We start from the raw sequence: 26,619 nt of genomic DNA on the forward strand, positions 1-26,619 counted from the left end.
AGAATTATTTTTGATTGGCTCCAGAATACAAATGAAAGTTTATTATTATAATTATTATTATTATTAATGGTAGTAATAGTAATGATGATTATGGTGGTGATGATAAAATAATGATGACACCCAAACCCCCACCACCCTGGTGCATAAGTTTGATTTTGAGCTTAGACCCAAATCTATTATTATTTTTTTATTCTTTAATTTGTTTCCTTTGTATATGTGCACATATACCATGTGCTAAACATAAGAGTGGCGCTAAACGAGTGAATCCTACACTAAGAAGCCAGCTCACTGTTGGTTCAGCTGTGTGTATGTTTAGCTGCAGCAGTTTTTCTCAGCTGTATCTCTATGCAACAGGACATGACAGATGGCTCAGAGGGTGACTTATCACCAGATAAGAGAGAATAAAGTTTGCCTTTTCTTTTGATGTGTTCTGCTTGATGGACCTGTTTGGAGTATTTATTAGCTTGTCTAATCAAAAGATATTGAATATTGAAATACAGGCATACTATAGGCATAGGATCTTTTGTGCGCTGGATAAAAGATATACGTGACTGTACAGGATGTCTGATTAATATCAAACCAGGTTTGCATGTTTTAAAGATCTCAATTCGGATCTAAAACACAATGCAGTATAACCGTTGTGCAGACCCTTTGGTGAGATATTAAACAGTGAATAAAAACCAAGCTTTCCCAGAGGCCTAATTTTTCAGGTTGGCTTTCTTCCTGGCTGCTTTTTCCATTCTCACCACTATCTCCTCCCTCTTGGTCAACCCAGTCTGAAAACAGAGCTGTTGGTTTAAATCCTTTTTAAGTGTATGTAGCCAAGTTAGCACTAATTACAGGGTTCTTGTTCTTCAGAGAGAAGCAAATAAAAATGGAAACTAGTGACCACTTTTGGATGTCTTTCCTGGGTGATTTGTGTAGAGCATATTATTCTATTTTAAATTTGATTACTTGTGATTGCAAATTTATGGTGTAAATCTTCTTTCAATGCTGGCGTATTAAAGCCCATTTTTCCACTTGTGCGTCAGGGGGCGACTTGGGGACAGACTCGGAAGTCCAGGCACTTTCTTGTAACCATTTTTAGTGGGTCAACAAAATTTGGACCAGCACAGTTTAAGTTTCAGAACGAGATTTTCTGTTTGATCTAGCTTGTTTGCTGATTTGGGAAACATCTGCGGTTGCTCAGCTGCGGTGACAGTCAAGTTTCTTCTTTTGAAAAGGATACTCCTTGCAACACAAAGTTTGTGGATGCCTGATCATCACACCCATGTCTGGTTCTTCCCTGAACTGTTGACACAAAGGTGGAAGCACACAGTTTTCCAGGATATCTATGAAGGGAAGTTGCATTGCTATAGAATACACTGAAACTAAGAGGCCCAAACATGTTCCAGCATAACAAACCGAACAGAGCCTTGGTTTCAATCACACTGAACATCTTTGGGATAAGCTGCAACACCGAAGCTGCTCCAGGCCTTCCCTGCCTGACATCACTAGTGTTTAATATCAATAATGTACTTTGAGGTAAACTAGTTAAAGCTATCTAGCATTATAATTACCCTATACCTCCCTTATCAACCAGGGGTTTCCTCCTACACAGCCGATGCCCATTCACTGTTTTTTTTTTGTTGAGATCTCCATGTTTGATAAGCCCAGGAGATTCCAGCAGTTTACACATTTTTTAAACCAGCTCATTTGGCACAAACAACCGTAAGACTTTCAAAGAGATCAAATTTTTTCTTCATTTTGGTGGTCTTTGGTGTGAACATTTACCAAAGCTGTTTACTTGTATCACCTTGACTTGAGTGTCCACTGCAGCGCTGCCACATAATTGACATGAATGTACAGGTGTTTTTAATAAACTGGACCGCGAGTGTTTTCGTCTACAGAGAAGAGAAATTCTTTCTCTTTTATCAGTCACACATCTCAGGGGTCATCTGGGTTTGGGGGAAAAAATGCTTACGTCTTTGTTGGATAATGATGTCTGACCTTAGCTTGTTCATTAAGAGTTGGACAATGTATTTGGAATACATTAAGTTGGTTTTCTAAATGGTGGAACACTTACATAAAGATAATATGGTGTTAAAAAAATCATAAATGCCCTTTGCTGTATTATTATTATTTTTTTATGTCAACTGCAGCATTTGCAATGATATTTTCTGCCTTTTTAACCCAGGATTATCGCAAACATCTGGTGCGCTGATTCCCTTTTTTTTTTTTTTTTTTTTAGTTCTTTTCACATTTAATCTAAACAAGTTGGGATTATGTTTCCTTTAAATGTCATTTACAGAAACAAACAGAAACGCCGTCTGAGGTGGCGTCCGGTACGCTTTCAGGTAACCCTGACCACAGAGCCACTCTGAGAAGCCGCGAGTCTCTCACAGTGGTACAGGGGAAGTGTTTCTAAAAAAGTGTTACATGTAATATTCCTTGTTTTGTGGTTATAAGGAATGTTTGACCCCCGCGACTTTATATCTCTGATGCATTTCATCTGCTGTGTTTTGCAGCTGTCCATTTCAAATCAGTCTTTTACACTAAATTCATTTAGTATTTTTATTCCTGGTGCTCTGTGAAAGATGCCAACTTCTTTTTATTTTCTCTGACTTTTCATAAATATTTCCCTTTTGTCAAATATTCACTCTTTCAGTGTGTTTTCTGTCTAGTGGTTGAGAACACATATACACATACACAGGCTTTTATGGGGGGGGAAAAACCCGTCCCTCCCAAAGGAGTTTCTGTCTCTTTCTTGTCTCAATAATCCTTACCACAGTGTATATTTATAAAGAGAGATTTACCAGTTTTCCTGAGGGAAGAATATGTCTTGACCTTGTTTAAAGTGCTAGTTCACACCAGCTAATTTACAAATTTCACTTATACCAGCACACTTACATTTTATTAGTCCCATGGGTATAAATTGCAAATGGCATCATTAAATATGCCTGATGTTTGAAAATTAGCAGCACAGCATGGGCTGGCTGTGACTGTGTTTAAGGCTTTAAGTTCAAATCCTATGAACATCATATATTTTCTTTTTAAAGTAGAAAGGCATTTGCACAATCACACATGTGTTTGACCCTAGATAGCTAGTTAAATTACTTAGTGGTGAGCAAAACAGGTGGACTAATCAATCCATGGATAGAATCTGCCTTGTGTTGACAGTCCAGGCTGGTGGGGGTGGTGTAATGGTGTGAGGAATGTTTTCTTGTTACACTTTGGGCCTAATAATGCCAATCTCTCACTTGAATGTCACAAACAGTTTGATTATTGTACACTGTGTGCAATTTATTAATCTTCCTTATTCTAGCATGATAATTCACCAAGACAAATAACACTTGTTTCAAACTAGGATCAATTGCATGACAAAAAGTCAAGGAAGAAGAAGTAGTATAAAAATGTGAAGATTCAGTATAATGGGAGATATTCAGCTGTTAAAATCAGATAAAAATACGTGGTGCAATCATGCCTACATAGACTACAATATATTTTGATAGCCTATATAGGCTATTTTGGCTTCTAATGGGCTCGCACAGGGATTGTGACAAAATGGGCGCGTTTGCGACCGAAATTATTAATTTGCGAATAATATTTTTGCCGAGATCACCACCTCTGACCATATACATTTATGTTACGATCGTAAAATCTGCATGTTATGACTTTTTTATGACGCACGCGACACCTACGCTTGAGTTAAAGCGCCTAAATAACCGGACAGTCAAAGCAAAACTCAAAAGCATAAAAAGACTAGTGATCACTTAATCGTGAAAAAATATTCAGTTCCTACATTCCCAGGGCATGTGGTAAAAAGATGGCAGATGTACACACGACAGAATGACTGCTAGTGTTTTTCCTCATAGAAGCCAAATTCTCCTTAATTTATTTATTTGTTTTTGTCTGGAGCCCTGAAGCACTTCGCGTTTGTATTTTTCTTTTTTTTTTTTTTAAGTAAGATGTGCTGTTGTCACCAGAGCAAGTCAGGGGGTTTTGATCTATTTTAAAGCTCTCCTGGTCACAACAGACTTTATGATTAAATTAGAAATTGTTGATCGACTCAAGATCAACGTTCAAGTCTCTGTAGACTGACCACTGTGTTCTGTACTTTTAAGTTGGCCAGTAGGCAGCAAGAGTTGTTACTTGTAGAAAAAGAAAAACACGTCCATTGGCATGGAAACGCCTGTGTATTGAAAGCAAGGGCAAATAAAGGCTACGTAAGAGTTGGCTGATGAGAAGCAAGTGATGTCATTCCCAGAGTGGAAAGTCCTTCAGAACAGTAGTGTTATCTTAGTTCAGCCTCGCCGTGGGAAGATGAACTATATACTGTGAAGTGATAAGATGCAAGTGTTATTAGACTACTGTGAAGAATTTAGTGATGCATATGAAAGGGTTCGGCCTGTTCATTGAGCTTTGAGAAAAAAAAAAAGCAACTACAGTTGAGGCACTTTTCGTTATTAACAGTGATGAGCAGGGAGAATTCTTTGACGAGTTATTGATGTTTATTCACAACATACCATAATCCAGTACCTGTTATTTACCAGGCTGTCCAAACAAAGCCTTATCAGGGGAGCACAGGAGTGCATTCACAGAAATGATGGCATTTTATGTGACGCTTTAATTCTCTTATAATCAATATGCACAGAGTCGTTTACAGCAATTTAGCATTCAGACAGTCCATCTACCAGCCAGGTTTTGGGAGGTGGGAGGAAACCAGAAAACCTTGGAGGGAACTCGGGCATGAGGGGGAACATGTGGAACATCACACACATTAGCATGAGATCAGAATCGTACCAGACAATGACAGAACTGACTGAACATGAATACATTTTTCAGTCTGCATTCAGTAATTATTTTTAATAATATCAACGCATATGAAAATTAACAGCCTTCATCACGTCAGTATCTTATTTCATATGATCCAAGTGAAAAGAGAGAAGGGAAAATAATTCCACAGAAAAAGTACATTTGTGAATGTGTAAAACACTTGATTGATTCTGATTAATCTCATTGCACTACATTATGGAGTCACATACATGTGATTTCCCTCAAAATGCTGTTGAACACAAAAGAAGTCATGCTACTGATTAGTGTAGAAATCGATTCCCTCTGTTTTCACCAGGATCCCCAAATAGTCTAATTTACCGGCACACATTTGCTAAGGAATTTCTGACCGCAGCATGCAGATTAATTTTCATGGCATTATGTTCTCAGCAAGATCTGTAGTAAGGCGGCTTTCTTTCAGCATTAAAATGAAGAATTTAAGGGCAAAAGTCATATCCCAAAGCAGACTTCTGGCCATTTTTCTCAGAATCAGTTCGAACTGAGGAGAAATTTGTGCTGTAAGCCAATGTATTAATTTCTTTGGGAGCTGTTACTCATGCAGTACCCTGGCAGAACAACAGATCCTGTGTCTTAATTAATTATAAACTGCATTGTACAAGAAACAGTGAGAAATGAGTTGGAAATCATAGTCGAATGTTTATCTCTAACAGGCATGCAGTGTGGTTGTGGTTTACATGGATGGAAATGTGGCAGTGGTGCTGCACTCTGTTCTACTTTCTCCCTGCTCACTGGAAAAGAATGTATGTTCTAGGAGTTCAACCCTGGTCTTCATCTCAGCTTTTAAGGCTTGGTGAAATACCTACACTATATGGACAAAAGTATTGGGACACCTGACTTTTCTTGCCATATATAGAAATTGTAAATCAATATTGCAGGCACATAATTGTAATGGATGTCTTTGGATTTGCATGAAATAACAATTGTGTGCCTCCAATTTAGCTAAAATTAGATTTCCCTTCAATTTCACTTAAATCTGTCCCAGCATGACAATGCCCCTGCGAACAAAAAAAGCTTGGTGAAGATATGGTTCACATGGGCTGGAGGGGAAGAACTTGAGTGGTGTGTTATAGAGCTCTAACGTTGACCCTGTTGAACACCTTTGGGATGAATTGGAACACTGACTGCAGTGAGGCTCAGGCCTCCTCACCCTACATCAGTACCTGACTTTACTAACACTCTTGGCTGAATAAGCAAAAATCTCCACAAGACCACTCCAAAATGTAGTGGAACTTGTTTCAAGAAGAGTGGAGGTTATTACAACAGCAAATGGAGACTAAATATGAAATGGTCAGAAAACACACAAATCTTATGGCTAGGTGTCCACAAATCTTTCCATATAGTGTAAATTTCCCGTTTTTTTTTACTAAATATAATAAGTAGTCAATTGAAAATCTCAGACACATGATCCCGTGGAAACAGCAGCATTTTAAAGGATAGTTTGAGAAAAGCCTCTGTGAGAAAGGTGCCGCTGCTCACGTCTATTTAAACACAGTAAATGAGCCTCAGCTGAAACTTCCTATTGTTCACTGGGAGCTGTTGTTCTTGTGACCACTCTGTCCGATATGCTGAACTCTTGTTTAATGGCCCGTTCTAATGCCAATCAAAATCTATCATTAACCTCTGACCTGTCTAGGGTCACCCCGAAAAACACGTCCTGTGTGTGGAAAAACTTCAGGCACAGTGTGCGATGATAAACCGCTGGCCTGCACAGAAAGCAGGAAGTGACCTCTCCGGCTTTCAGAAAACACATTCAACGGCAAACATAAAAAACACAGAATAAGATTTTGATATTCTCGGTTTCTCTTCAACTCAGAAGTAAAGCTGCTTTTTTGCCTATTGTTCGCATTAAAAAGAGGCTGTGTAAACTCTGAATAGAGTGAGTAGAGTCACTGTCACCTTCTATTTACCCAGTGTGGTTAAATTGAGTCACTCAGGCTTCTCTTGTAGCTGTTAGACAGGTGAATGTTTGAGCATGGATTAAGCCCTCGAAATGGGGTTTAAGCCACCAAATAAAGAACATTCGCTCACACTTTTGTTGTCTTGCTTTGAATAGACTTTAAGATCTAATGCTTATACTAAGAATGCAATAAATATAGGTACAGTAAAGGTGGTTGCTTTAAATAAAATGTTAAATACAGAGCTCTTTGGCATTTTACTGTGGCGTCCTTTGCTTTCCAGCGAGTTAAACATGGCTGAGCTGAACATCAGGCTCTTTTCCCAGACCAGTGGCAATCAACCCTTTCTAATGAGAAATGGGAAATGTCATGGCTCTTGGCCTTCACTGTCTTTGTTCCCTCAAGGCTACTGGGAAAGACATTCCTCTCTGCACTAAAGTGCAACCACATCGTCCAGCAGCTTACAGCGTGCGGCTAATAGTGATCGACTCATTTGTCCACATCAAGGATCTTTAGCAGAAACTGCTAGTTCTAAATCCTAGCTGGAAAAGCCTTGTAATGGAGAGGCATTAATTCCCTAAAAAACAGCAGGCTTCTAAAGCTGTCCGTACTAAATCTTACTTACTTTCTGTATGCTGCTGAGTCGGCTGAACCTATCTTCTGGGAAATGGTTATTGTGGAAGAAATTATTATTTAGTTATTGAGGAGAAACACATTTAATGGCAATTTATCTAAAAAAAAAAAGGTAAGTTCCAGACTTCCTAATTTGTGCTCAGTGTAAAGTAGCAAAAGATACTTTTATTCCACACTCAAAACTTCCCCCTTTTTTTTTTTTTCCTTTTTTTTTTTGGAAGCTAAATTTGAATTTACATTGTGAATAAACATAAGGCGAAGCCTTTTTGTTTGTTCGTGTACTTATTATGTAAGGGTTAGACAGCAAGCATGCTATACACTATGCTTATGTGAGGCTGCCTGAAAGAGGCAGTATCAGGTGTCTCATTTTGAGAAATCAGCCTCAGGTTAGTAAAGACAGGTTCAGCACAGTATTCACTTGCCAAGTGTATATAGAATTTCATGTTTCTATACCCTTTGTCGAACCTCTTCTGTCTGAGCTTGTTTTCTGTGGAGAACTGAATACTGTAGTGTAGCAGTGAGAACATTTTCTATTTTTTATAGGATTTTGTAGAAACCATTGCTTGCTGAAGAATCTTTTGTTCAGGGCAGCTGAAATGTCTGCTGCAGGAGGACCAACTGCTCATATGTTAATGCATGTATTCATATTGGCATGATTTTAACACTATTTGGATACAGAATAAGGATCTAGTTGCATGACTATCCCTTTACAGTAGTGTGTGTGTGTGTGTGTGTGTGTGTGTGTGTGTGTGAGTTTGAGAGAGAGAGAGAGAGAGAGAGAGAGAGAAACAGTAGGGTGTAATTGTAACTGAGTCCAAAGTAAGATTTATACTGTGTAATCCAAGCACATATAACCCTCAAATTCTGATACACAGCTCTAATAATTCTCTCTCTCTCTCTCTCTCTTTCTCTCTCTCTCTCTCTCTCTCTCTCTCTCTCTCTCTCTCTCTCTCTCTCTCTCTCTCTCTCTCTCTCACACTTACACTTCTCCTCTTCCTCATGATGAGTGTGGGATCTTTTGTCAGTGTGTCTCTCAGCTCTCTGTAGTGGATATAAGCAGCTCTTTGGGACGCAGTCTTGCAGCAGAATTTCCCACTACTGCACTGTCCTGTACTCGGCCTGCTTTGTGCCTATGACAAAGCCAATCTGCATTCATGATTCCTCTCTTCTATATTTATCTATCAAATTAACTGATGGGAGACTAATAGAAATTAGATTACACACAATCCTCGCTCCGTTTTACAAACAGACATGAGTTTGCACGTATACAAGCCCGTGATTGCTTGTGTGTGAGTTTGCATCACTCACACACCAATTAATCGTGGCTTGTTAGGAGAGTGAGCATGCATGGGCGACGGAAGGCGCAGTTCGTAACATTAGAGGCTAATCCATCATCAATAAGCATTTTATAAGTTATTATTACAAGTTGGCCTATTCATGAATTTACCAGAAAATGGGATCCGATGTGTCTTATAATTTTCCATACCAAACCATAAATCATTCAGTGATCAGTTTTGGTCATTAGATGGATATTTCTATAGAACAGCTCTTAGTTCAGGAGAATCTGGGTTCTTTGGCAGTGGTCTCGCTGTCTAGAAATGGAAATGGATGAAGTGAGCCTATAATCATTTTCATAACCTCAGGCAGCAGTGTGTTATTAGCAGACACTGGTTTCCACTGCCTCAGCAGCACTGAAATTGCTGTAGTGTTGTGGGCCGGGCGGCTCCACGCCATCAAAGCGAGAATAGAACTGCTGCAGTTCCTGTACACTGCACCACACTCTTGCCCTTTTATGTTCATTTTTCACTTCCAGCAGTTTACTGTGCCATATTTTCATGTTATTGCTGCAGTCTTCCTCTCTTTCTCTCCCTCCTCTCACACTATGTCTCTCTTATATGCTGTATTTTCTCATTCTATCACTGTTTTTTTATGTCTTCATCTCTCTTATTTTTTTGTGCTGTTTTGATCCTTCTCTTGGTCATATCTTTCTGTTTCTCTCTCTTTCTCTTATTCTCTCACTCTTTCTGTTACACTTTTTTGCTCTGTCTGTCACTCACTCTCTCACTCTTTTCTCTCACTCACTTTTTTTTTGTTTGTGCTTTGTATCTGTATTTCACTGTATGTCTCACAGATGCTCTGTTTCTGTCTGTCTGCTTCTCTTTTTTTCTCACTGTTTTTGGAGCATGTCAGTAATTTGCACAGCTCGGACATTCTCACATTCTATTACTGCCATCTCTTGATATTCAGGTTGTATTTGTAAATGAATGTTAAAATGAGGTTTTGTGATTTGAGCTCTTTGATGTGAACTCACCAGCCTTTTGACTTTAGGTCTATTCTATGGCTTAACTGTGAATATTTGCTGTGCACTACGGGGTCATAAGGATCAGCGCCTTGTGACCCCATCAAAAGGTTTATCAGTGACAGAGCAGGTCTGTTGTCTGCCCGAAGTGATACTTGATGCACCGTTTCCTGTTTTTGCTGCCGTTCTTCTACATTCTGAGTTTAGATTTGGACCCATTTGCTCAGACCATCTTACTGTTTTAAGATAATGAAGACACTATGAAGTATGACGCATGGAATTATGCAGTGACCGAGAATGATAAAATCATAGCCTGTATTAAAGTTGTGCTTAGTTCTAAATAAGACAAACATTTTATCTAAGTAGAAATTTAAATGGTTTTGCATTCAGGTTGTAAAGGCAAAGTTCATGTCGTGTGAGGTCGACGAGTAGCCGAAGCAGAAGGTTGCATATTGCAATAGCGCTAACACTTGCGTTTGCATGTCTGACTTTCTCATCAGTTTCTCCCAGCCAGAGCGGAGACAGAGAGCGTGCTAAACCCATTCACCGTGCAGAAGCCTAGCGTAACTCAGACAGTTAAAGGATGCAGACGTCAGGCCTGTCATGACCAGCCGAAAGAGACATCAGCCTACAAGGCATTAAATCATTATCGGCTTGGAGTGTTGTTGAATATGCCAGTGAGACCTGAGGGACTAGAGCGCTCATATTTCTGTCTTACAGACACAAGCAGGATGTTGTCCTGGTAAACCATATAAGTTTAACCCTGAGGTCTGCCTACCTCAAGTTTACACAGATCTGTCAACATCGTTTGCTTTCATATAGGACACTGCCGTGTGTGCTGGTGTAGTACATCTTCTCATTTAATAGGTTTTAAAAAAGATTTAAAATGTCCTGTTAGTCTTGAGGGACATAAATCCTGATTATGCAGCAGGTCTGTCAGACTGGATTCAGTTAGTTTTCCCTATTTAGGAAAGAGACTCTTCTGAGGCAGGCAGGTAGACAGCTACATGCTTTCAGAGTCGAGTGGAGTGTGTGTGTGTGTGTGTGTGTGTGTGTGTGTGTGTGTGTGTGGGTGGGTGTGGGTGTGGGTGTGGGTGTGGGTGTGTGTTTCTTCTCAAAACCCCAGTACAGTGTCTGACATTACAGGTGTTCAGCCTTTTGTGAGAATGTGGTGAATTATGCAGTAATTAGTAAAGTATAAAGATTTTGACACCAGATTAGTGATGCTACAATGTGAATGCCGATCTCCTGCTTTCTAGACGTCTGGATTTTTCTATGGAGATGTAATCAGTAATTGTAGTAGTTATTATGTCTGATTAAGACCAAAGGGCATGTCCATATGGAAATATACATTATATTGTGAACAAATGTCTGCAAATACACTCATTTTCTTTCTCCTTTTTTTTTTTTTTTTTTTTGCCTAATTAGGACAGTTTGTATTTTACTATCCAGCTCTCCTCTATAACACTACAGCTACCAACAGATTTCTCCTCTGAAACACATGGAGTGCATTTTTGAACTGCAGTTTAACATGGAAAGCTGTTGAACTTCTTCCACATACATGTGCATTCTGCAAACTGCAATTGGTTGAAGTGTCTTGTTGAATGACAGGGGAGATACATAGCTGAAGATACAGAGAAAAGGTTTCTGGACACCTGACCAAGATTCTATATGCTTTTTGAACATCCCATTCCACATTTATAAAACCTCCACTGTTTTAGGAACGTGTCCCACTAAATTTAATATTAAATATACGCGTCCCAGCTACAAGGGTGTTGTTGGTACTGATGTAGGGAGAGGAGGCCTGGGGTGCGGTCAGCATTCCGGTTCATCCCAAAGATGATGATCAGAGTCGAGGTCAGAGCTTTATAGCAGGCCGCTCAAAATCTTTCACTGATACCCATTAAGGTCTCTTTGTGCACATGGGTATAGTGATGCTGCAACAGATTCTGCTTTTCTAGTTAAGTTAAGGGAAAGTTTAATGCTGCCTCATCCAAAGAAATGCTAAACAGGTGTGTTCCTCCAGCTTTGTGGTAATATTTTGGGAAGTACCACATGTAGCTGGTAAAGTCAGACACCCCAGTATTTTTGTCCATATAGTGTAGCTGTGATTTGTCAGAATTCAGACCATGTTTTCTTTGAGATAAAATTAAAAAGAGAAATACTGAATGAGACACATTTCTCTCTCTCTTTTTTTATTTTTATTTTTTTGTAAATGAATGAATTATGATGCTTTTGGTTGCTCAGGTGTTTCTGATCTGATGTGTGTCATTGCATCAGGGGAACTGACTGGAAAAAAACCTAAAGCAACCTTTTGCTGTATTTAAAATGTCAAAGAATTAGAATTATCATATATAACTCCCTTTAACTAAGAATTAATTTGCAATAAGCTGATTAGTTTGGATGTGAGTTGTTGGTGTGGAGGATTGATACTCGTGCTGTATAGTCATTTTGCACTTGAAACTCATAAACTAGTCATTAAGTGCTAGTCTATGGGCTGCACTTATGGATTTTACTGAAGCCATTATTTTATTTGCAACGAAACATTTAAGCCTCTCTTATGTTTTGTGTGTGTTTTTATAAATGGGAACCTGCACGCCTATTTAACTTTTTTTTTCATTTATGACTGCTGGAATTTGCTCAGTTAATACCAGTGTTGAAAGCATGTCAGACACGTTACATAAATGAGTGCAGTCGTCGTTTTCAAAAGGCGATGAAGATAATTACAATATAGGTTTCAACCTGTTAGGCTTCGAAGCACCAATGTCAACCCATAAGCTATATGTTTTCATCAGTTCTAATTGAGACTTCAGTATCTGTATTTTAGATTTGTTTGGGTTTCATATAATCGCTTGATGAAAATGAAGTCAGCAGCTGCTTAACAGGACTGTGTGATGGTGTTTTTGTGAGAAGAGCTGTTTGTCTATAGTTCCATGAAGCAGGTGATTGCAGTCAGATGGATTAAATAAGTATCATGTGACTAGTATAGTTCCTCTTATTTAGTCAGGCTTTACATGCCAACTGCTGACTCCCTTTTTCCTTGTTTTCTCCTGCCAGTCGGGGAGCCGTACTTGCTCGGTGCTCAGAGGAGAGGACTGGGCAGTGGAGTGCAGGACTCGAACACTGCTGTGGCTTGCCCTCCCGATGACGCGTTGAAACTGTCCCTGTCTAAAGCTGTGTCGATGTCCCTGCCATCCTCACCTCTGTTCCCACGACAGAACTACATGATGCAGTCACAAGCCTGCAAGAAATCTCCAGGTAAGTTCAAAATTTTGTTTAAAATGATTACGAAATGTTTATGATTCTTTAGGCTAAATATCCAAAAAACGTAATTCTGCAGCGCTACAGCTGAGCGCTTCGGCTCAGATCACCAGCTCACATCATACATTCAATTCTAGAAATAGCATAACTAGTGTTCATTTTGCACCAGACAGAAACAACCCTGCTCAGATAGTTTCAGACTGGTTGTTTTGGTCCACACCTGAGTGCTTTTCAGTAGGATCGTTAGATTCCTACTGAAGGGGTAAATGCATGAGAAAAAGAATTGTTTCTACACTTAATGAGAAGCCACATGATTTGAAGCATCTTCATCTGAGTGGCTTCAGTGGTGATAACAACAGAGTAGGAGAAGAAACGTTTTACTCTTGTGATGGTGTGTGTGGTGTGTGTGTGTGTGGTGTGTGTGTGTGTGTGTGGTAATGGCCTGCTGCAGATAAAGAGGTCATTGAGTAAAAATGCTCTGGGCATTTGCTGGACACATGGTGACCTATATGGCCCAAGAGGACTAAGAAGCACAAAAAGAAAAAAGACGCTGAGGAGAAATGGGAACACTGATTGATCTCTCATATTAAATTGATGTGAATGCACCAGCACTGATTAGTCAACAAATATGAATAAACAGATAATGTGTTCTAAATTGATATGAATACACACATGTACATCATACTCCATATTTTTTTCTTTTAAAAAAAAAAAAAAACAACATAGCAGAAATGTTCACAGGGCATCTGGTTACTTTTATGCAGTTGTTGAGCAAGCTGATGCATCTGAAGCTCGCAGGACAAGCAGAGGTCACATTCTTTATAAATTCTTTGTTTTTTATTGTTTGTAACTGCTTTTGTTTGTTTTGGGAGGCAAATAAATGAGTTTTAAAATTAACAAAATGTAACTGTACCAGAGACAGTTGGACAGACTCTTGTGCTTTAGGCCACACCCACCTCAGCTAGATAGATCAAGGACAGATACATATACAGATGTTACATCTTTTGTGAGCACGCATGAAGCGTGTCTGTGTTTCTCAGGTCATGCTTAGTTTTGCATCTTCTGATATTAAGCATTTTTGATCATGAAGCTTGTTTGCGGGAGTTTCTGCAGGAGGTGTGAACACGTTCACATCTGGGGCTCAGGTGTGTTGAATCAACACTTCTCTTTGAAAGCATCTGAATGCTTTGAGCTTTTTACAAGTGTAATGTAACATGTTCGGGCCGTTGAGCCCTTGGCCTTTCACACGTTCGAGTCCGTCGATGATTAATGGAAACTACATTTCAGGAACGAGCACCTTTTATCTTAGATGTTTCGTGAAAATTCCTTAGGGCATGGACTTGTATTCGATTTGTTCCGATAACTCTAGCGCTTCCATGTACCTCATGTTTGAATTTGAGTTGTACTCTAAATTCCAGAAGGGAATTATAAAGCAATTTTCATGTCTCTTGATGCATTTATTATTTTGGATTTATTTATTATGATTTTTACGATTTTTATTTCTTGCTGTAAATATGATTTTCTTGCACGACATGCTTCCTTCAAAACAATATCACTTTCACCCATCCTAAAAATGTACTAATATGTCTTAGTATTTATTTATTTTTCATCAGCTTTCAATTGTTTATCACTTACATGTGAAATTGGATTTTGACTAATGCTTTCAAGTCCGTCGTTCCAGAGAGAGAGAGTCTCAGATCTTTTTTCTTCTCTTTGTCTCATGCAGGTGTTTTAGCTACGACACATCGGAGTTTTATACACAATTCAGAAAATACGCATGCCAAGACTTTTAGAATGGCAGCATTTCTGTTTTCTCCTTGTACATTTGTGTCAGTGTGTGTCTGTGAATGTGAGTGAGGGAGTGAGACACTTCATAGGAGTGACTGTGGGCTGTGCGATTGTGTGCCGTCGTATTAAGTGTTTGTTGGGACTTCGCACACACACACACACACACACACACACACACACACACACACACACACACACACACACACACAGACACTGTCACTGTATTTATTGATATGAATGAGAAGCATGTCAGAGCTGGTTAGTTTGGCGGTGTTGTCTATAAAACTTCACTCAAATCAGGCGGTCCAAAGCACAGTGAAAAGAGTGAGGACTGTGTCTGGGAAATTCCTCCCAGCATTAAGCAACCTCACATCTGAAGTTTCTGCCCAGGTATCCATTTAATACTGACACAAATATCCGCAGTTTAAAGACACTCCGTGATTCGTGTGGGTGGTTGAAATGGTTTCCTTGCTTTGCCTTCATTTCCGCAGCCCAGTGTCTCATTTCCTTACAAGTCTTTGGATGTTTTGTGGCAGCCTCTATTAATCTGCCCCAAGGAGCACCGCAGAGTCGTTGCTCTAATTGAACACACATCCAGTGGCTGTGACACGTGCACTTGATCAGCACCGAGCTCTCAGATGTTTCACAGGGCCGGGGATCTTTAATTAATTGGTTTACTAGCTTAGCAGGGGGGCAGTGAATAGAATGGATAGAAGGTGCTACTTAACTCCACACTGCCTCCCTCTGGTGAATCAGGATTATAATTTCTCACATAATCAGCTTTGTGCCTCTTAACTACACCTCCTGATCTGTTTAATTATTCTGAAGTCATGATTTAATCAGCTCCTTGAGTACATCCCTAAGAGGCTGTTTGAGTTTCATGTATATTTCTAAGTCGAGAGTACATCACTGTACAACCTTAGAGAATCTCCCGATCCTTATTACAGCTGTTATAATCAATAGATGCATAGATTTGAAGGTCAGTGACTAAATTGAATCAATCAACAATCATAAATTGATTCTTACATTGCATAGAATATTATAGTGTTGCTAGTATTATAACTTAATTATTATTATTGCCAAATGAATGCTAAGATCAGCTCAATAATCAGACGGCCCCGAATTTAATACCATCATATTGTAACGTTGTCCGGCTAAATTGAACTGTTGCTTTATGAACCAAAAATGTGTACCAAGAAGTGGGTGTTGTGTTAGTCACGGTTGCCATAACGCTGACTTCTTTTTGGGCTAATAAATAACCATGCTTTGAGGCAGTTTGGTTTCTACTTACAAATATACTGTATGCTACTACTGTTGGTGCTGTCATCTAGTGTCTAAGCTCCTAATAGAGTTAGAGCTCATAATGTAACACTGCGAGCTGTTATTAGGCAGCAAATCTGTCTCTCCAGCATGCTTACTTTAGTGTTCAACACAATGATTTTCCATCTCATGCACACATTCAAGTGGCGTCAAAAGTGTGATTTAACAGCTCTGGTTTGTCGGACAGGCATGCAAGACTTTTCTGAGCATGTTCACATTCTTTACCGCTCTGTCCAGCTTGGCATTTTAGCAGCCATGCATGTGGTAAGAAGCCAAACCCTCTTACAGCCAAACTCACTAGAGCTGGCTAGCTGGCTTCTGACTGACAGCGATTTAACAGAGCTGCTTCAGCTGTATGCTTGTAGCAGATGTTGAACAGATTCTCAGAGGGAATACATTATACAGCCCTGTCCGTATTAGAAGCACAGACCGCTGTTCACTACTGTATTCTTCTGTGTGTAGATGCAGTGGCTCTGGACAGGGCAGAATGTTGGATGCAGTGGTTTGGTGTCAGACTGCTACAGTTATTCAAGATTGATATTGTTATGTGTATCAGAATCAGTGTGTTTAAACTATGTAATGAAGTTCTTTCTCTTTTAATCCTCCCAGAGGACTTGATATGATATACTGTACAGGTAGAATGAAGGTTCGACTTAGGAGTTTTCGATCTTACGATGATGATAGCGATTTTTTTTATTATTATTAAAAAATTTCCCACCTTGTGAAACGCATTAGACTCTCCAGTGGCTGACAGACTTGTGGCCAATTTTAGATCTTGTGTCTCTCCTTTTTATTTAGCGTTGCCAGACACTGAAACAGTGCGCGTCCGGATCCGCCCTTCACTCACGATTAGGAGCTCGTCCACCCGCCTGCCCGCATGCATATAATATATATACTATAAAGTTTAGTCATTATGATATTGTAAATTGCTTTGTTTTGCTCAATACTGATCACTATTTTTTAAGACTCGTGGGTAAGCTAGGCCATATCTCCACTTACAACATTTTCAAGTTAGGATGGCGTCATTGTAACACCTCCATTATAAGTCGGGGAATACCTGCTTTCAGAATACAGCTAAATTAAGCATTTTAATTTTTAATTAATTAATGCATTCGACATACAAGAATTAAAACCACTTTTGTACTCTTTAGAACCATATGACAAAACCAAAGCCGTGCTCACATGTAACAAACTGGAAACTGTCAAACATGGTTAAGCTTCTTTAACATGGGTTTTGTTTCCCAATCTGCTGCTTGGTTGTTGTGCTGTCAGTCACAGAGCTTTATATGGGCTTTGTTTATAAATCCTACATTTCCACTACCCAATAGGAACTTCCCAAAGCACTGCAGCGTTTAGCCTGGACTTAATTGGTGAAGAAAGGCTCCCTGAATTCAGAGTTTATTTCCTTATTTAAGTCGTATGTTTAATTCAGGCGTAGCCTACTATATTATGCAGCGTGTTGAATGTCTTGTTTCACATGCAGACATATCGAATAACTAGTTTTATATCCAATGAAATGATCTATAATGCTACAGATATCACACATTTCATGGGCAGTTTTTTTGGAAATGAATCGACTTAAAGGCTCATTCACACCATTCTGTCACTTATACATTTTTTTTTGTTGTTTTTTATTTTTTGCAGTATATCTTCTAAAGCATTTCCTGAAATTGGCTTCATGATTCTGAGTACCTAAGAAAAATAAGTCTATTTTAAGCAATTTCTGCTTGTCTGGCTTTCTTCATTCAGACCCATCTCGCATCCATTAAACCACTTGGTATGTTATTTCTGTTTTCGGACTCATTTTTGAGGCAACTTTGTATTCAGAGAACATAGTGAATTGCAGGAGCAAGCAGCTTTTCATAAGCACAATAACAGATGTGACCGTTAAAGACAGACTGGAGTTAGACTGAAATGTGCTTCTGCTCGGAAGTCTCCAACCGGCATTACAAATTTGCATAATGTACATTCAGAAGAATGATAGAAATGCATATCCAGCTTACTCAAAATGCATGGTTCCTTCAGGGTGATTAGATGGTTTATTAGGATGCAGCTCAGGGACTGGGTGGCTTGTGTATAAGAGAGACTGAATGGCTCATGGAAAAACTGGTTCCGTTGTATTCATGCTTATGAGTCTTTTCTGCGACAAGTGAGCTTTCAGCTTAAGGGGCCACGTCCTTCTGAATCTTTTATTTCAGACACTGGACAGACGAGTGATATTTGTCAGAGAGAGAGGGGGAAAGGAGAAAGCGGAGTATTGTCACAGCTTCTCTCTTCCTGTGGCTTTTGTTTCTCATACAGAGGATTGGGTGTCTGGGGAGTGAAGTGGAAATGTGAAAAAGTCAGAGTCCAAGTCCAAGAATGCTGCATCTCTTATTGAAGTTTTTAAGCATTCACTTCATTATTCATTCTCTTATTTTGTAATTCTGTAACTGTACAGACTCTCAGTATATTTGCTGTTTTATACACACAGTCAGAAGGTGTCTGATTAAGTGTGTGTGTCTTTGACACCTCTTAAATGCCTGCTATTCTACAGTAAAGCATGAGAAATGTGTCAGAGATGGCTGCAGGTGTGAAATTCCACACACAGTTGCTGGTATGCATTTAGCCACAGGTGAGAATTTGTAACGAATGAACACGTTCACACAGTCTTTTGCTACTACCAAGTTTGAATATGTGATGGCCTTCATCTTGTATTTATTTATTTTTATAAGAAGTCAATCTGGAGGTTTCATTGCTGCTGTTTGCTTTTGCAAATGGAGATGGATTTTTTTTCCCTTTAAAAAAAAAAATCTGTATCTACAATAGTATATATTATACTAGATATACACCGATCAGGCATAACATTATGACCACCTGCCTAATATTATGTTGGTCATTACCTGTCGAGCATTAACAGCATGAACTTCTTCAGCAGTTTGAGCTACAGAAGCTGGTCTGTTGAATCGGACCACACGGAACAGCCTCCACTCCCCATGTGCATCACTGAGCCTCAGCCGCCCATGACCCTGTCACCGGTTTACCACTGTTCCTTCCTCAGACCACTTTTGATAGATACTGACCACTGCAGACCAGCAACAGCCCACAAGAGCTGCAGTTTTGGAGATGATCTGACCCAGTCGTCTAGCCATCACAATTTGGCCCTCGTCAAACTTACGCTTGCACATCTAAGGACAACTTTGAGGACAAAATGTTAATGGCTGCCTAATATACCCCACCCCACAGGTGCCATGATGAAGAGATAATCAGTCTTTTTTACTTCACTGGTCATAATGTTATGCCTGATTGGTTGTATGCTCTCAGTGGTTGTTAACTTACAGACTGCAGTCCGGATGTGAACTCAGCAAAGAGTTAAACTGAATGCGTTAAAAAATACCTAGGCAGAGTCAATTTATAAAACTGACCACAGTATAATAAAGCAGGAAAGAGCAGCTTATCCAGTCAGATGCAATTATATCCGTTTTTCAGCTGGAGGCAGCTCATTAAGCTAGAGGGCAGAGAACTAGTCAGAAAGTTAGAGCATCTTCCCAGACTTGAATAGATATTTTATTTTCTCTCTGGGGTGTGATTAGTGAAGCGATGACACGACTTGGATAAAGCGATATGCGTTTATTGTCTGTGTCTAATACCAGAAAGATTTTTCATCTGCTAGGGTTTGACGGGCCTCAAGAGATCCAGGCAATACTCGGCTCGAATCTGAAACACAAAAATGAAATAATTTAATGATCAGTTACCAGATATACTTTACACATCTTCAAAACGCTGGGAACACTGGATGGATGTAATGAATATCTTGGGCAAAAATCCAGAGCTGTGCATGCATAAAGGCAATGCCTGACAATGTATAGCCACAAATAATGTTTAAGTACGGTGTGAGTACTAAAGCAGGGGTGAGTTATAACTGACAGCTGGCAATAGATTCTCCTTTTACTCATTATCCAGTCCAGTGCATTAATGTAAATAATTTAGCTGATTCTGTTTACATTATATTTACCCACCATGGTCTGCTCTGTGGACTGACAACAACGGTTTGTTTTGGAGAAAGAATGATGTAGAAAACAGAATGATCGAGCAGAGAATTCTGAGTTTATTTTGCCTTTTTGATTCCAAGCAAATGTCTCTTGTATTTAGAGTCACTCAGGGGCTTGGGGGTAATCTTCACTACAAACTAAAATTACTTCAAATGGTCTTATTTATAGCCTCAAAATATTAATTACAATTTGAAGTATTAAAGTGTAACCTTTTAGTCATGATCGCTACTTATCCAGATGTTTGTAAACATGGTATTTTGTATCACCAGGCTTGACATTTGATTTGAATGCCCCCCAGGGGGAACGTGTATGCGTTTGGCATTCACTTGTGCTGCACTTCATGGCATGACTCCATAGAGGGCAGTGTGCCTCAGACTCACTCACACCATGTCTCCCCTACAGCACAGCTGTCACCCTCCAACTTTCTGCCACGTTACCGTGAGGATTAAAGGATTACAGCACAGCTGACACGCATTGCTGTCAAGTCATGTATCTTTGTGCTTTAATATTAAGCAGAAAGAGAGAAAGCGCAAGGTTTACCGTGATACAGTAAACTTTAAATCACTTAAATCAGGTTATTAGAACCAGGTTTACCCACACGGAGAGGCAAATCGCTCTATGCTTGGCTCTGACGCTCCCACAGCGCCGAAAAGTCCCCTTTACTACTGGCTTTAAAAAAAAAAAAAAAAGGATTTATTATTTTTATTATTACCCTCATGACTTTATTTGGACAAGTCTCCAGGTCTGGGGTTTCCTGTGGTTCTTAACAATAAACAGTGGAAAACAGAGCACTTTACAGGCATTAAAGTGATCTGTCTGAGATTTACAAGCTTGTACATGCAGCGATTTCAGGCTGAATTGTTGGCAAAATGTTTCGCTTCGACTGATTCAACATGACAAAACCAATAAGCCTGTAACTGATTCAGCATGGTGAAGCCTTTTGGCTTTGTTCAATGTTAAGTGTTCGCTAGTGCGCTCTTGCCAAGATTCAATGGCTCTCTTATAAGTGAGTGTGTGCAAGAGAGAGTTTGCAGCAGAGTGGTGGACCGAGAGGAAAACACGAGAATCATTGCATGTAATGAATATTAAAAGAGCACGCGGACACGGTTTCTTACACGTCCGAGCGCAAATTGCAGTGGCTTCTTGCATAGCTTACGTTCCTGCAGTTGTTTGAATGTGTGTGTGTGTGTGTGTGTGTGTGTGTGTGTGTGTGTGTGTGTGTGTGTGTGTGTGTGTGTGTGTGTGTGTGTGTGTGTGTGTGTGTGTGTGTGTGTGTGTGTGTGTGTGAGACTGGGCAATTCCTGACTCCATGTAATTAGCCTTACTATCAGTGTTACGTGTGTGTGTGTGTGTGTGTGTGTGTGTGTGTCAGAGGGAGAGGGAACTCTGCCAAGCCTGGCCCACCAGTCAGTTTGATTCCATGTCAAAAGTTTAAGCCAGCATTCCACGAGGCGTCTCGCTGAATCCCGATTCGTTCTCACTCACTCTCTCTCCTCTTCTCTCGTCTTCTCTGTATGACCAGGACCACTCAGGAAACCTAAATATGTGGAGAGTCCTCGCGTTCCAGGTGACGTCTTCTCATCTGCCCTGAGAAAAGATGGTGAGTGTGTTTGTGTTTGAAATGTGGGATTTATTATGGAGTCAAATGTCCAATATATCCTAATTATACAAAAAAAACCATCTGTTTTATTGAAATATTTTTGCTTGTATTTTTATGTTACTAGTGTTCTAGGGCTGGGCGATTATAACCATACAATACTGATATAATGAAAGATGATTTTAATATCATTATTGGACCTTATTTATTATATCTAAGTTTTATTCAATCGTTTTTGCTAATTACGATGGTGATCAACGATGCAAATTGTAAATATCAGGGATGCACGTTTTTCCACAGCACTAATAAATTCTCCCATCCGACCCTTCAGCATGTGTCGATTCTCTTTAGGAGCAGCTCTGACAGGAGCATTTACATTATGTATTCAGTGTATATTGCATGTTCATTTTCAGATGTAATTGCTGCTATGGTAACAGCTCATTCACAGCAAGTTGTATGGAGGACACTTTACATACTGTAAACCCATTGAACAGATTCTAATACATGTTTTCAGATGCTTGGAAATTGAAGCATTTTATATTCATTGGAGGTTTCCGTAAGGTTCTTATTTAACGTGTATGGGAAGAGTCTCAGTGACGCTGCTTCAGAACGGTCAGTTTTCCATTACAGAACATTGTAAGCTGCGTTTTATTTTTATTATTACCGTTGAGAGTAAGAAAAAAAAGGAAGGCTGGTGAAAAAAAAGGAGGCTGGTGAAGGAAACATTTTCATGTCCCTTTTCTTATATCATCCAATTTTACATTTACTCCACATTTGCCGTTACCATCGCTCTCCTGGGAAGATGTTAGACTTGTTTTGTGCAGATTTGCGCTCATTCAAGCAAAAGGGTGTTAGTAAAGTCAGGTAGTGATGCAGGGTGAGGAGGCCTGTGGTGGAGTCAGCGTTCCAGTTCATCTCAAAGGTGTTCTGTTTGGTCGAGATCAGAGCTCTATAGCAGGCCGCTCAAGATCTACTTGAACCCATGTAAACCATAACTGAATGGAGTTTGCTTTGGGCAAAGGAAACAGGTTTTGTGTCTCCCAGTTCAAGTGAAGGGAAAAATATTTTGTTGTTACAGTTTGAGGAAGAAGCACATATTTCTGAAATAGTCAGGTGTCCCAGTACTTTTTGTTCATATAGTGCTTATGCCTGTGTGCACACGTGTGTGTGTGTGTGTGTGTGTGTGTGTGTGTGTGTGTGTGTGTGTGTGTGTGTGTGTGTGTGTGTGATTGCATCCTGTGGTGAAATTGCTTTTGCATGTTCCACTGTTATTTAGTGTGAAGTAGTTGCACATTGTGTTTATTTGCGTACATGGGTAATTGCATTTAAATAATCTGAATTGAGTGGAATGTATGCTTTCCGAGAGAGTATGTTCATGTGTGTGAGGGTGGGGGGTGGGGGGCTCCTTGTGCGTGCCCCTTTATTATGTTTATTATGTCCTCTAGAGCAGGGTGTAGCTCAAAGGGGTTAAACGGAGAGCTGTGTTATGTTTAGCGAAGGCAATGCGAGGTATTCGGCTCTCTGTGACTGTCTGTCTGTGTCTATATTAAGCGTGTGAGCAAGTCGTAGTTAGAGAGTTGATACATCATCGATAAAGACGGATCAGCCAAAACCAGTTTTCCCACAGTCACTCGTCTGAACGCTAATGAGCTGTTCTAGGAGTTGTGTTACAGACGCAGAGTGACAAAGTGCACTCGTTATTTCCAAACCGTGGACATATGACAGTTTAAGTGTATTAAGTGTGCGTTTTGTGTGTTGCTGCGGAAGACAGCTGTGAAGCGTGATATTTTTTTTGGGGGGGGGTGTCTGGATTTTGAGAAACTTTTTTAGCAGGGAGGCGCCAGCGGCTCGTCTGTGCCAGCTTCATCACTGGCATGGCCATATCATACCGCTGGCATGATGTCAGCACCTCAGGGCAGTTGAGGTGGACGATCAGTGGACTGTGTGTCATCTGAGCAGTGTGTGTGTTTGTGTTTGGAATGCATTTGGACTATGAGAATGGATGCAGGACAGGGCAGTGATTTTTAGCATGTCCGAATATAGAGAACACTGCTATATTTTGCTGCATTCTTTCCATTTCTGCCACACCCCTCTTGCTCTGTTTGCCCTCGTACATCGAAGATATCTGAGACTGGCGCACACATTCTCTCTCTCTCTCTCTCTCTCTCTCTCTCTCTCTCTCTCTCTCTCTCTCTCTCTCTCTCTCTCTCTCTCTCGCGCACACACACTTACATGCTTACATGGGAGGTGCTGTTTTACCTCTGTGTGTAATGTAGATAGCATCTGCAAAGACCCCTAGTTGTAGTTTCATGCTCAAACAAAAACAAACCCTTCACTTGACATTAATGCTACCTCCACATCAATCTGTATACATTCTTCTCAAACACGTTTTTGTTTTTCTTCATGCATGCTGTTTTTGTTGTGCAATGAGAGCTGAGATTAGAAATCGCACTTTTGTGATACAGAGCGGACTAGCGATGGTGGTATAGCGATGTTCAAAAATAATCACACATTTTTCCTCATGCAACCCCCTCATTCAACTTCACAAACATCGTTATATTTTTGGGTCACCCAGAATACTTTCCTCTCCATTCCCGTTTCAATTCAAAGAGACAAATAAACGTCCGACAGAAATGACACAGACCAAAGCTCTCTTGGCACAGCTTAGCGATTGATGTAAGCATTTTCACTCGATTCACTGGAGACAAGAAATCTATGTTTAAACATGTACATCTTTTTAAGTAAATCCTTGTTTAATTCCTATACAAATAGTTCTCCTATACTCTCGACTTAATAAAACGGAGTCAAATTTCGACACCTATATGTAGGTGCAGAGAAACTGATACATGTGAGAAAACTTCAATTGTCCAAGCACTGAGACACACGTGCTTGCTTTCAGCTCGCTCACCATGGTTCAGACTTTCAAGCTAATTAAAACAAAAGACAATGTTTAAAACACCCCTTCTCTCTTTATTTTAATAATATTCCAATTATTGTGTTCTTTTTTTTAACCATCACATTTGCCATTATTATTTGTTGTTATTGCTGTTATTCTTATCGCTATGGTTTTGAACTCTTTGTGGACATAAAAGGAAAATCAATGTAAAAATATGATGCCATCGCCATGTTCAATTTTGTTTTTTGGCACTTTGCCCGGGTTTGCTGTCGAACCAACTCGAAATCATTCTGTTGTTTTTCACTGCGTCCAGCAATTCATGCACATAAAAGCAAGTAGAACTCAAGGCCACCAGGGACGCCTATTTCTTATTTATTAATTTCTCTGCCTAAATTCCCGCCTATACTTCAAACAGGAAGGAAGCCATTGAAGTAAAACAATTTCAGACAATTAACCCTGCCGTGACTTTGACCCTCAGTCAGATTAGTTCCAAAATCTAATTGCTGCTGGTTGCAATGATGATTCCAAAAATTTAATCCTATACACACAACTGCAAAAACGTTCTTAATAGAGATGCGCATAAGTGTAATAAGTCCTTACACTTCTCGTGGTAGAGGTTTATAAAGGAATGTGACAGAGCTTTTTTATCCTCAATCTTTACTAGATCTCAAATAGTTTTAGCACTCCTTCAGAAGAAAGACAGGAAAACTAATAAGACAAAGTAAATGCAATGGTGTCTGTGGTCACTGTTTATCTCTGCAACACAGTAAGAGGATCTGGTGCTTCTCTCCTGCTGTTGGACAGCATCAGGGAAAAGCAGCCCATGGCATTCCTGAGACGCCCCGCTGTTCGTGGGAATCACTCCCCCTCATTGCCGACTCGGCCGACCCCTCAGGCTTCATCTCTAGCACCTGCTATTACTGAAGGAGTTCTTTAGGCTGAAGAACTAACAAATGTGGAATAAGTTTACATAGCTCAGTAATAGCATTCAAACATGCTCTATTAGGCTGAGTGTAAATATTCAGTAATGACTGCTAATTTCCTGAGCCAGTTTGGCTGGTTGCCAGACGCCCAGGTGTTTGACTTCCCCAGAGCTGTAGACCCTCATTCCCTTCGTCATTAGGAACCTGGTGCTTCGCAACCAAAGGATACAGTTACACTCACTGTCCACTTTATTTGGAACACATCAGCCAATCCTGTGGCAGCAACCCGAAATGCAAAAAGAAATTGTGTAGAAAACAGGTCAAGCGTTTCAGTTAATGTTCACATCAAACACTAGAATAAGGAAAATGTGTGATCTCAATGTGTGACATTGATGTTGGTATTAGAGTGTGTGTATATATTAGATTTTGACTGATTGATCAGCTGGCTTTTGGGCATTTTAATTATTCGACATCGACCGATTGTGCTGCAAATTACACACCAAACACCAATCCGAGACACCAAACCGTGCGTGTACATTCCGCGCTTGGTTGAGAAAACTCTTCTATTCCAGCAGGTGGCAGTAGTGCATATTCTGCATCCAAACAGGGAAAACGGAAGAGCTAGAACTGTGAATATATAGAAAGCAGCGTTTAAACCTGCCCCGCTTATTATTAGCGGATCTGTGCAGCTTTTTCCAATCATGTCTGCTAATTTGCAAAGACGAGAGCAAGGATGGTATCCAGCGTGTTCGTTTTTCTTTTCATGTGCTCATTCGCTAAGCTAAATAGCCAACCAGAGTTGTCTTTCTTGCGTACGACCTCTGCCGCTGATTCGACATGCAGAATCAGCCAAATAAACAACTGGCTTCACTGGTTCACCCAGAGCCAACGGTGAAGGGAAAAAAAAAAAACAAAGCTTCCCGACCCTCAAAAACCACCCGACATTCCCAGACGAGAGTAACATTAGGTAGTCACAGGTAACAAAACCTGGTAACAAGTGCGCTGATTGGAGAGGCTTGTGTTGTTCAATAAATGTTTCATTTAAGCAGTTTTCTGTCTCATGTTTTATGAATCAACCGTAACATTTTCTGAAATGAAGGAAAGAAAACCGGCCAAACATATCGGCCAAAAAAATATATATAT

General features: G+C 39.9%; 1 protein-coding gene across 1 annotated transcript in view; it reads left to right on the forward strand.

Moving 5' to 3' along the window:
- tanc1b (tetratricopeptide repeat, ankyrin repeat and coiled-coil containing 1b) overlaps window positions 1–26,619 on the forward strand; it is a 116,759-nt gene that overhangs the window by 20,253 nt on the left and 69,887 nt on the right. The window contains exons 3-4 of the mRNA XM_083537971.1: window positions 12,718–12,918; window positions 21,583–21,660. Coding sequence (XP_083394097.1) covers window positions 12,718–12,918; window positions 21,583–21,660 — 279 coding nt within the window. The remainder of the gene's footprint in view (window positions 1–12,717; window positions 12,919–21,582; window positions 21,661–26,619) is intronic.

The sequence above is a fragment of the Silurus aristotelis genome (assembly GCF_946808225.1).
Source record: "Silurus aristotelis genome assembly, chromosome: 3".
Classification (NCBI taxonomy): Eukaryota; Metazoa; Chordata; class Actinopteri; order Siluriformes; family Siluridae; genus Silurus; species Silurus aristotelis.